At 38.6% G+C, this 12069-nt stretch overlaps 1 protein-coding gene and 1 non-coding gene across 8 annotated transcripts in view; one reads left to right on the top strand and one right to left on the bottom strand.

Moving 5' to 3' along the window:
- Positions 1-12069, top strand: part of SSX2IP (SSX family member 2 interacting protein) — a 43605-nt gene that overhangs the window by 16513 nt on the left and 15023 nt on the right. For all 7 annotated transcript variants that reach the window (XM_059375275.1, XM_059375274.1, XM_059375279.1 and 4 more), the window contains exons 2-7: positions 3905-4036; positions 4943-5112; positions 5585-5797; positions 8161-8271; positions 9953-10088; positions 11961-12036. In XM_059375275.1, coding sequence (XP_059231258.1) covers positions 3994-4036; positions 4943-5112; positions 5585-5797; positions 8161-8271; positions 9953-10088; positions 11961-12036 — 749 coding nt within the window. In that variant the 5' untranslated portion in view covers positions 3905-3993. The remainder of the gene's footprint in view (positions 1-3904; positions 4037-4942; positions 5113-5584; positions 5798-8160; positions 8272-9952; positions 10089-11960; positions 12037-12069) is intronic.
- On the bottom strand, positions 3191-3296 carry LOC132002351 (U6 spliceosomal RNA). Its single transcript, XR_009399839.1, has one exon. It is a non-coding gene; the product is annotated as a U6 spliceosomal RNA (small nuclear RNA).

The following is a 12069-nucleotide window of genomic DNA, read 5'->3' as shown; positions in this document are numbered from 1 at the left end:
CAGCCTAACGAATACAAAGAATTAACCCCATGGCCCAACGTGTTTTTATGAGTATATCTGTCTCCACATTTTCTAAGGTGCTCAGCTTTTATTAAGAGCCTTTTTTGTTGCAGGTTTTGGAATTCTGTCATTTATACCAAACAGATATCTGTATCCAGATGATGGTGGTGATGGTAGTGACTAAGATAACCAACTGACACTCATTTCGTGTGTCCCATATGCCAGGCCGTGTGCTGAATACTTCTTTATGTGCATGATCTCACTTAATCCTCTGGGGAAACTGTGAAGTGAAAGTCATTATTATGTCACCAGTGAGGAAACTAGGGCTTGGAAAGGTGGAGTAACTTAGCCAAAGTAGAGCTGGGTTAGAGTGGGGGGGTTTATTGTCCCGTAGATCCCGTTTTGTTTATGCCTGCTATCTCTGGAAGTGAAAAGTAAAATCATTGTCATTTTTTGGTACAGACTCAATCTTTATCCTGTTCCTCCTGTGGCTGATGGCACCCATATAAGGACAGGGGGAAGAGTTCAGGGTACTCTCAGTAAGGCACAAGAGTAAAAAAATATCAAGAGTCCATGCCAGACCGGGTAACCCCCTGTATGTGTGTGACACTAACATGTAATACACCACACAGCAGCATTTGCACTAGTGTATGTGGCAGGCCACTCTGTGGCCTAGGAGGCATCTTTGATTTCTCTTTTGCCCATATTTCATTCCGTCTTCCAAGTTCTGAAGGTTCTATCTCCAGAACCCATTCCTGATTTATCCATATGTGTCTGCTTCTGATCGAGCTGTAGTGAAAACTGGCCTTCTTTTTTTTTTTTTTTTTTTTTTTTAATTTTATTTATTTGACAGAGAGAGATCACAAGCAGGCAGAGAGGCAGGCAGAGAGAGAGAAGGAAGCAGGCTCCCCACTGAGCAGAGAGCCCGACGCGGGGCTCGATCCCAGGACCCTGAGATCATGACCCGAGCCAAAGGCAGAGGCTTTAACCCACTGAGCCACCCAGGCGCCCCTGAAAACTGGCCTTCTTGCCTGAACTATTGCAGTGGCCCAATATCTTCCAGCCTCCCACTGTCGCCCACCTGTAATAAATATACGCAAGAGGGTAGAGGGTAGAGTAGCTGAAGGGGATCTTTTTCACACCCTAAAGAAGATCCTGTTGGCTTTCCTGCCTAAAGTCCTTCACTAGCTTTTCATCGCAACTTAGAGAAAATTCAGCTTCCTGCCGTCTATCCTTGCGTACTGTGCTCCAAAGGCACTGGCCTTCTTTATGGTTTTCATACTTACCAAGTTCGTTTCCATTTTGGGTCTTTGTACCTGCTGTTTCCTCTACCTGGGCTGCTCTGGTCATCGATCATCTTGTGGCTGACTGTATATTATCAAATATCCGCATCCCGGTGCAGCCGTCCTTGGTGAATCTGAATATCCCACTCCAGTACTCCCTCATGTTACTGTATTTTGTTTTTTTTATAGTTCCCATCACTCTCTGTTATGTTAATTTATTGCTTTGTTATCTATTTCCACCCCCCACTAGAATGTGAACTTGAGGGCATGGCCTCCCCTGTGCCTAAAAGAGTGTGCCTATCATGTAGCAGCACATTTAAAAATCTATCGAATGAATGAAAATTTTCATCTCACTTCAGCATTCCATTATGAATATTTCTACATAATCTCTTTTAAAAAGATTTATTTATTTATTTATTTGAGAGAGGGAGCAAGCGACAGAACGCATGAGTGGGGGCAGGAGAGGGTGAAGAGCAGACGGAGGGCGAGAAGCCGATTCCCCCACCTCAGAGCAGGGAGCCTGATGATGCGATGCGGGTCCTGACCTCTGGGCTCTGAGCTGAAGGCAGATGCTTATCTGACTGAGCCACCCAGGCACTCCTATTTCTCCACAATCTTAAATATTCAGAATAGGGGTTGTGAACTCTGATTCACAGTCCAGATCTGGTCTAAAGACTTATTTTACTTGGCTTATTAAAAAATGTTGTCGTTAGGGGCTCCTGAATGGCTTAGTCAGTTAAGTGGCTCCCTTAGGCTCAGGTCACGATTCTAGGGCCCTGGGATCCAGTCCCACGCCAGGCTCCCTGTTCTGTGGAGAGCCTGCTTCTCCCTCTCCCTGCTGCCCGCCCCCAACTTGCGCGTACTCTCTCTCTCTCTCTGTGTCAAATAAATAGATAAAGTCTTTAAAAAAAAAAAAAAACAGCCATTAGAAATATAATTTACATCCAGTCAAGTGCCCAGATCTTAAGTGTACAATATGGTGGCTTGTGCAGCCTTCTCTGAGCTCAAGATGCAAAAGGCTTTCTCACATCCTGCTTCCAGCTGCATCCCTTTCCCATAGGGTACCTTGCATAATCTTTTTAAGTAGCTCCTCACATTTATGAATTGTGAGATTTCACATAAAAATCCAGAATTCCAACATCCCTTGAATGATGGAAAGATAGCAACACACGATCTGTTTTCTCTTTTGGCCATTATACGGCCAAATATTATATGGCCATAATAATGTATTATAGCTGAGAAGCAGGTGTCCAAAGTGGTGGCACCAGTGCTCTCCAGTTTGCCTGTAGCCTTCAGTCCTCCTTCTATCCCTAACTTTGAAATCAGTTCCCAGTTGCCATTTTTAATTTCATTTGAATTTTTTTATGATGGAGAAATATTTATTTCTTCCATTTTCTCTCTAAAAAAGTAGAAAAGTGACGGTAGGCTAAAAATTTGTGTGAAATGGTTACATGGAAGGTTCTTAGACTTGGTCCACTTCATTCATATGAATCGGTTGCCCACCCTAATTCCACATGGTTGTGTTTAAAGGTGATCTGTCGTATAAATGTGTCATTTATTTAACTAGGCTCCTGTGGAGCATGTAAGCTAGTTCCAGTTTTTTGACATTATTAAGAGCAACGTGTAGATGAATCTTTGTACAAATCATTTTTTAAAAAGGTTTTATTTATTTATTTGACAGAGAGATCACAAGTAGGCAGAGAGGCAGCCAGAGAGAGGGGGAAGCAGATTCCCTGCTGAGCAGAGAGCCCGATGCAGCCCAATCCCAGGACCTGAGATCATGACCTGAGCCAAAGGCAGAGGCTTAAGCTACTGAGCCACCCAGGCGCCCCTGTACAAATCTTTTTTTTTTTTCTTTTCTAAGGTTTTATTTAAATTCCGGTTAGTTAACGTAACAGTGTAATATTGGTTTCAGGGTACGCTTCAGGAATTTGCATGTCATCATCCTTGTGCAGGGCCATGCTGATCTCTGTATTGTTCTGATTTTAGTGGATGTGTTGCCAAAGCAAGCACAAATCATTTTTTTCTTAGGATAAGATTTTAAAAGTGGTATTTCTGGGTCAAAATATATTTTGTTTGTAAGATGTGATACACATTGCCAGATTTCTGGTAGTGGTATGAATTGATGTGATCTGTCTGGAGAACAGTGTAGGGAAGTATGCTTTTTTCTATAGTAAATAAAAAATTTTTTTTCTGCTCATGTAGTTAGTAAAAACAAAAAATGAAAATGCTAGCTAAGAAGTTTTTCATCCTCTTATCTGTAAAAATAGCTTGTATTTTATTTTTAAGGATATATTGAAATCTTTTTTAGTACCATGTTTAGTACCATGTTGTACCTTAGATTTACATTGTGAGTCAAATCATGTACTGTGTACTTTGTATATGAAGTAATGTGAATACCTTGGTAGAACTCGATAACCCTTTACTCTTGATTCTTAAACACACACACACACACACACACACACACACACACATACACACACACGGTTATAATGAGCTCTACCATGCTCTATATGGGAGTATATGGAAATAAATAATGCAAAATCCTTTTTACCCATTGATTTTATATTTGCTTTTATATTTTTGGTTAAATGATACTGTTTTACAATTTGTTTTTTAAGGAGATGCCTACATAGAAGGGTGACAGCAGCTGGACTGAATGGTTCACTGTTGAACTGGTTCCTCAGGTAGCCTGGCTCTGGTGACTGCTATGGGAGAGTGGATGACTGTTACAGACCCACATCTGTCTTCAGGTAATAGAGACTAAAAGGAGTGTAAACTAAAGTGGTTTTAATTGTAGTGGTGAATTTTTAAATGAAACTGTAAAATAATTACAAGTATTGAAGATGTGACTAGAGAGAGACATAAATAGTTGTAAAATATCTAACTTTTATCTTCAGAAAATTCATATGGGAAAGCTAAGAATTGTGCCATAATTAGTGGGGTTCAGTGCCTTTGATAGATGATGGTTTGTTATTATTTTGGAGAAGAATGCTTATGTGTTTGAAATAAATTTATTGGCTACTTCAATATGTTGCTGTAATTTGTTCCTTTAATACATGACCTTTGACTCAGGTGATTCTTATCTGTTATTTTTATAAGTCTGAAATACTATAAATTAAAGTCGTATATTGTAGCTTAACATGCCTACTAAGGGCACTCTCGTATCTTCTTGGAAAAAAGTTCAGTTGACTCTTGGATAACATGGGTTTGAAACGTGTGGGTCCATTTATACATGGATTTTTTTTCGATAAATGTAATATAATACTGTAAATGTATTTTCTCTTATGACTTTCTTAGTAACTTTTTTCCCCAGTTCGCTTTATTGTAAGAATATACTAATGTAGTGCATATAACATGCAAAATATGTGTGAATCAGCTGTTACTGGAAAGGCTTCTTGTCATCAGTAGGCTGTTAGCTGTGCAGTTTTGTGGAAGTCATCAGTAGCACACAGCTTTTCTGCTGCATGAGGGTTTGGTGCCCCTTACTCCTGTGTTGTTCAAGGGTCAACTGTATGTAGTTTTCATACAAAGAACAGTTTTGCCTTAATTTGAAAATTGTTAAAAATATTTATATAATTCAAAATCTTTGGTAATGGAGGTAGTTTGCTTTGCACGTTTTTTTAAGTTGTTTAAGTAAATGCCTTTTATTCTTTCAGAAAGCAAAAATATCTGTCAATATACCTCAGAAACAAAGATGTCTCCATCAAGTTTATACTCACAGCAAGTGCTATGTTCTTCAATACCTTTATCAAAAAATGTGCACAGTTTTTTCAGTGCCTTCTGCACAGAAGAGAATATTGAACAAAGTATTTCGTATCTTGATCAGGTAAAAAAAAAAATTTTGTGTGTGAGAAGCAATAGCCTGAATCATGTTATATAACAAAACATATCAAAGTTATGAGAAAACACTTGTCAAGCACACGTATATTGTTATAACTTGGCCTGGGCCTTACAACATATGAGACAGGCAAAGAACTGTGGTGAGCATTCCATGTGAGTACATGGTAAACGTCTTTATCAGGAGCAGGGTGGCCTCCACATTGCCCTAGAGACTTCTCCCCTGGACTCTCTCCATTATTTTACTGATACACTAAGTTCCTTGTCCAGGACACAGGCACTTGTAGAGTAGAGGCTAAAAAGAGCCTCTCTCAGTTCTCTCAGTTTTTTGTCCTTTGGGATATTTACAGTTTTCTTGACTTAGGATAGTTTTCATTATTTCTGAGAAAAGATTTCTATCTTTTGTTTCTATACTAAGTCATTTGGTAACCAACTTTGAAGAAAACATTTTCTCTTACCAGGAATTGACTACTTTCGGTTTTCCTTCATTATATGAAGAATCCAAAGGTAAAGACACAAAGAGAGAATTAAATATAGTTGCTGTTTTAAATTGTATGAATGAGCTACTTGTACTTCAGCGGAAGAATCTTCTAGCTCAGGAAAATGTAGAAACACAGAATCTGAAACTGGGAAGTGATATGGACCATCTGCAGAACTGCTATGCAAAACTTAAGGTAGAACTTGCATGTCGACCTGTATTACAATAAGCCAAATGTCTCATAAGCTAAGCTAAGTGATAGCTGTTTTCTCTTTAACATTTTTGGGGTTTTATACATACATCCTACAATGCCTGAAGGATAGAGGTCATTCCTGAAGGGGGGATCTGTGGTGAGCTGGAGGGGGTAGTTAGTAGCCTCCAAGGTTATAAAAAGGCTGTGAGTTATGGATAATACTTTAATCTTAATCAGAGAGACCTAGGGAAGGTCTTACGAATTAGACTGATTCAGCATTGTAAGCACTTGAAGGCTGTAATTCTGCATTAAAACTTTTTATACATGGGTAACCTTTGCCAAATGTTTTTTAAGTAGCTAGTGAATAATTACACAATGATATTGGTGATCCAGACCTGTTTAACCTTTCCTCTGAGGGGTTGCTTATTAGGACAGCCCAGAGTATAGAATGTTTTCCAGGAAATCTTCTAATTCTTCTCTTTTAATTTGACCTGAGCCAAAATCTGGTATTTTTCTCTGGACAGAAATGTTTGTTCAGTGATAAAAGTTGCTGATCTGTCCTTTAAGAGCTTCTGGATCTAGTATACTATTCATTCAATTCATTGAGCAAAATTTATTGAGTATTTTTGCGCCAGGCACACTGGGTTTCACAGAGGAGTGAACCCGGTCCCTGCTCCCAAGCAGATTGTAGCATAATGGAAGGAGATACGTTGAACCATAATTATTTGCTTCATTAGTTGTTCTTTGTGTGGGAGGTGAGGGGAGACTTCACAGAGAGTTCACATTTGATCTCAAGTTGGAGGAGTAAGTACAAATTTGCTACTGTTTGGAAAAGGTGTTTTAGGCAGAGGGTATACAACCTGTAGAAAGCATAGAGGTAGGAAAGAGCATTTGACTTTCAGGGAATAGTCAGTAGCTCTGTAGGGGCTGAAGTGGATGATGATGATGATGAATGACAGAGGTGACACCGGGCCCCAGGCATCCGAGGATGTGAGAGGCTCTGTGCAGAAATGCGAAGGCACCAAGGAATGTAAGTGAGAAGAAGGTATCATTGGTATCAGGTAGATAGCAGCCTGGCAATATGGTGGAGAAACTATGGGGAAGGGGCAGATTTGTATTTGGGACAGAAGTGGGGAGCCCAGAAGTCTTGGTGGAAAGGACAGCGCAGGCCTTAGCAGCTGCCAGAGCCAGAGAGGTTTTGGACTTGAACTAAGCTAGCACCAGTGGAGAGGTTAAAAGTGAAATATGAAGCAAACGTGGGAGGTAAAATGGGTAAAGTTTTATGAAAAATTGAATTTGGGGAATAAGAGAGTCATGAATTTAGGATACCGGCTCAGTATCTGTCTCAGGTTTATAAAGGATGATAGTATGAGATAAGTGATGTAGTAGGGGGGTGTGTAGATTTGCAGGGCTGATGAGAGTTCAAGTAAACCGTTGATAATCACTCAAAGTGAATCTGATTTGACATATATGGGACATAGCAACTGGCCCAGTGCCTCTAAGTTTAGTCATTCCAAATGGTCTGGCATGATAGGAAGTCATAAACATTTTGAAGAAGAAGGTGCCAAAAATTCTGGTAACTTTGGAGTTATTGGAGGTGTGTTCCTAAATTTCACAAATTCCTAACTCTCCTTGAGGCCCATTGTTCTAGGTATTGTGCAAGTTGTTATTTGTGGTCAGTTATGCCATAACTTGAGTGGCTTTTATATTTTATAAAGATAAGAGGATTTAAAAAATATCCCAGTGGCCTCATGCAGAACTTGGCACATTTCCTCAGGAAATGTGTGGAATGAATTCAAAATGAACATCTTATCTTGTACTGATTCCAGCAATGCTGCCATTCCCTTCTGGAAAAAAAAATCTTCAGAGGTTAGCACTTGCAAGGGAGAACAGATGTTGTGCTGGATTCCTACCCTTTCTGACCTGAAGGGTTCCCATTTTGCTCCACGTCTTCCTAAAGAGCTTCCTAAAGAAGCTCCACATCAATTTGATTCTTTCTCAAAGAATGTACCGTAGACTGTAGAAGTGCTAAAGAGTCCGAAAAGGAGATTTAAAAAGCGTCCAGTGGCAGCATCACTGGAATAAGTGAAGATTGCCTTTCAAGGGATGCACTTTGAAACTCATTTGTATATATATAAAAAATGTTGGTATTTTAAGAAATTACCATATGACATTTAAACTTAAGTAAATTTATAACCTTACAGTATTGTCTTATATTGTTTTAAGTGAACATTTTGTGTGCCATTAAACAGCAGTTCTAGCTAACAAATCCTAGTTTGTGTACGCTGTTTTTACTAATCTTTGAAGAATTCATTTATTCCGAGTCCTATGTCAATTTTAATCACAGTTGCATGTGGATGTTTTAGGAACAACTGGAAACCTCCAGGAGAGAAATGATTGGGCTTCAGGAGAGAGACAGACAGTTACAGTGCAAGAACCGGAATTTGCATCAGCTACTGAAAAATGAAAAAGATGAGGTGGGTTGTCAGTTATTGAAGATGAAGTTTAAGTGATTTTTTTTTTCCTTTTGGATTTGACATGACCATACCCCACTTTAAAACAAGAACATTAATTCATCCTTTGTCAGACTGGTACGGTGCACCTCTGTGTATAGCATTGCAGCATATTTAACTGAGCTCAGGACCTCTCCCTGGCACCCCCAACCCCAAGTGGATTCATGGAGTTTAGTATATTGGTCCATAGCTTGTGACAGCCAGTGTCCTCTGCTGTCCGTCCTAGACTCTGGTGCATTACAACTTTTTCTTAGGCACCAGGGTGCTTTAAATGCAGATCTTTTATTCTCGGCCATACCTATACTTAATATCTGACATGCCTCTTCTATCTCTGTATTAAATACTGCCATTGTTCATCCAGTCAAGCTATTAGTTACTTATCTAAATGGGCACAAGAGTTACTATTTTTTTTAAAAAAAGCAATTCACATTACAAAACTTATTTCTGATTGTTATCAACATCATGATTTTAATTTCATTTCTGCTACAGTGACTACTTAGTATTTGGATCTACAGAGTTAATGCATTTGAAATTACCATTTTTTAATGTATATAAGAAGAAATCGTTATGTTCTTACCGCTCTGCACTTTGACCCTGGCCATGTAATAACTATAAAGACACAATATTTATTTTCAATGTTTTTTTTTTTTTTAACTAAAATTAAGGACTTTTAGGGGAGCTTATTTCTTTCATGATTTTATAGTGATTTAGGCAGATTGTTTTGTCATATTTTGACTGTTTGGTAATGCAGTTAGTGGATAGTGAAGTATCTTAAACTGCAAGGTTGCTTATGCATTTCCTTGGGTTGTTTCACTGAAAATTTTGACTAGATCTGCAGATTACACATAAGTGATTTGAATATAGTTAATCTTTAGTAGGAATTGAGTTAAACATCATCTCCAGCAGAGATTAAAAATGTTTATATAGAATAGAACACACTTCCTATCTAGGACTTCCTGAGAAGCCGCCATAGATAAAAACACGGAGCTGCAGGGCCGGACGCATAATAGGTACTCAGCAAGTGTTAGAGCCGGATCATGTCTGCTGTTTGGACTTACTCTAATTTGAGAACTGTTCACGATCAGATAAAAACAAACCTCCTTATGTGTTGTGATGTGCTAGGGCTAGTTTGTCACAGATTAACAAGGAATCACGTGAGTCAAGTCATTTACACAGTATAAGGAAGTCACTGCAGATAATCAGGTTAATTCTTGTTTCAGACGAAGCTTTAATCACTTTAATACTTCTCTAAGTGTTTCTGGTTTCTAAATGAGCAGAGTCTGTATGTAGCATAAAAAGGATCACTGGGTGTTGTACATAAACAATGACTCTTGGAACACTGCATCAAAAACTAATGATGTATTTTATGGTGACTATCATAACACAATAAAGAAAAGGTAGAAAAATAATTTAGGAAGTTAGCAGCTCTACAAATTTCAGAATTAAGAAGTAAAGACTTCATGTGATTCACCTAATGATACTTTAAAAGTTGATTTCCAGTGGTTATTGGGAAGGAAGAATAATCCTAAAATAAACTGTTTTATGAGGAGGTGAATGCTAGGACTTCTCTTTTTTGAATTTACAAATTGTACCTGTGGTTATCAATCATAAAGGGATTCATTTGATCCAAAATGCTTTTTTCCAGGTACAAAAATTACAAAATATCATTGCAAGTCGAGCTACTCAGTATAATCATGATATGAAGAGAAAAGAACGTGAATATAATAAATTAAAGGAACGTCTGCATCAACTTGTTATGAACAAGAAGGATAAAAAAATAGGTAAGAAACCAACTGGTTAATATAAAGGAAATAAATAAAGCTAATATGCTAAAAAATAAATGAATAGATGGAACATGATAACTCATGAAGTATTATTTTTATGCTTTATGCAGTTGTTTGTAGATGGTGTGTATCCATATAAACTAGAAATCGAGGCAGCACACTAGCAAAAATAATAATTTTGCTTTGCTTCCTTTGTTGCATATAATTACATTTTTTTTTTTTAAATATGACAGTTGTAGTTCCACAGAGGAAAAACTAAGCCAGAGGATCTTCTGATCTTCCATAACAAAGAACTGATCATATGAAAACTCAAGATGAGTGTCTTGAGTGTCAAAACAAGTGTGATTTTAGAATTGAGTTCATAAAATTATTTATCAGACCAAATCATTTACATCAGTTCCTTTAAATAAGTGTTGCTGTGCATTTTTGAAGCAACTAGTCTGAAGGATGGACTGTGAATTTTATGCTTATGGTTGTGCTTAAGGTGAACTTTTTTCTAGTGTTACTCTTTTGAAAATCAATTTGCAACTTCATCCGAGTATGTGCATAATTTCAGGGAAATCACATAGGTGGAAAAGTAGAACTGTGTGCACATGCACGTGTGCACACACGCACACACACACACACGCACGACTACCACTGCGCAGATACAGTTTTGCTGGCCTGGGAAGATAATGACACAGGAAATCCAAGCATTGATTTATCAGACAGTGGTTTCCAGGTGGACTGTAGGTCGTGTTCTAAGCCACAGTGTACGGTAATGCCCTGAACTGTGGTTTCCGAAGCTGAGCTTGGTGAGACTTGCTGACACAACAGCTGATGAGCAGGTGTCTCAGGCTGTCCTGTGGTGGGCCGTGTCTGCTGTCATCAGGCGGCTTGGTGCTGGTGGCATCCCCATGGATCTAGTGGAGCAGAGCTCTTGCACTCAGTCAGCTAGCTTATTTTATAAAAATCACTGAAAAATGAAAGCATAATAAGCAGTTAAGACAGCATTGGAAAATCTTTAGGTAATCAAATTTAAACTTCGTTGGTTAACCTCATGTTCATTCATGAATTAAATAAAGAGCAGGAGGAAATGCCGGAAGTATAAACTGTAACACCCGATTAGAGAGGTTTATTAAAGATGTGACTGGTAACAGAGCCCTTATTTTATGGGAGTCTGACTGTTTCCTAGTCCAAACCTAACTGGAAGTGACAGTTTCGTAATGATTTTATCAAGTCTAAACTTACAGTAACTTACTGTCTTCTTACTTCCTTCTGATGGCAACTACTTCCATCCCCCGCCAGACAGAAGAGAAAGTAATACACAGGGGCCTTGACTCCTTTGATGATGAGAACACAGGGCGTGGCAGACTTTTTATGTGAAGATTCTCCTAGTAAACATGTTCAGGTTTATGGAGTCTATAGTCTTTGGTCACAGCTGTTCACCCCTGCATTTGTAGCTAAAACTGTATTAACACATGGTCTGGCAGTGTGCTAATGAAATGTATCTAGAAAATCAGGCAGCTGGCCTGCAGGCCATAGTTTGCCAACCCCAATGATAAAATGAATAATGATAATAAAATAATACCAATCACTTTGTTAAGTGTTGTAACAACTTCTTTTACTCTTCACAGCAACTCTTGGGTAGATACATTATTCCCTCTGTATTGATGAAGAAACAGGCTTCATAGTTAAATAACTGGTCAAGATCTTAGTGCTTCTCAGGGATGGAGAACTGGAACTTGAAATCCGGGCTGTTTGAGCCCAAGTCCTAATCTATACCAGGTTGACTTGTGTGTTCAGTCTGTATAGAGTGTGTTAGGGTTTTATACACTTAAACGTATGTATGGTAAGAGTTGGTTTTGTTTTGCATGTTCGTGTTTGTAGCTATGGAAGTTTTAAATTATGTGGGGCGAGCTGATGGAAAAAGAGGCTCCTGGAGGACGGGTAAAACTGAGGCCAGGTAAGGTCCAATTTAAATTGATATATTTCATTA

This window comes from Mustela nigripes, chromosome 14 (assembly GCF_022355385.1).
Source record: "Mustela nigripes isolate SB6536 chromosome 14, MUSNIG.SB6536, whole genome shotgun sequence".
In the NCBI taxonomy this organism is placed as follows: Eukaryota; Metazoa; Chordata; class Mammalia; order Carnivora; family Mustelidae; genus Mustela; species Mustela nigripes.
The sequence above is the reverse complement of the archived record's forward strand: the minus strand, read 5'-3'. Positions and strand labels throughout refer to the sequence as shown.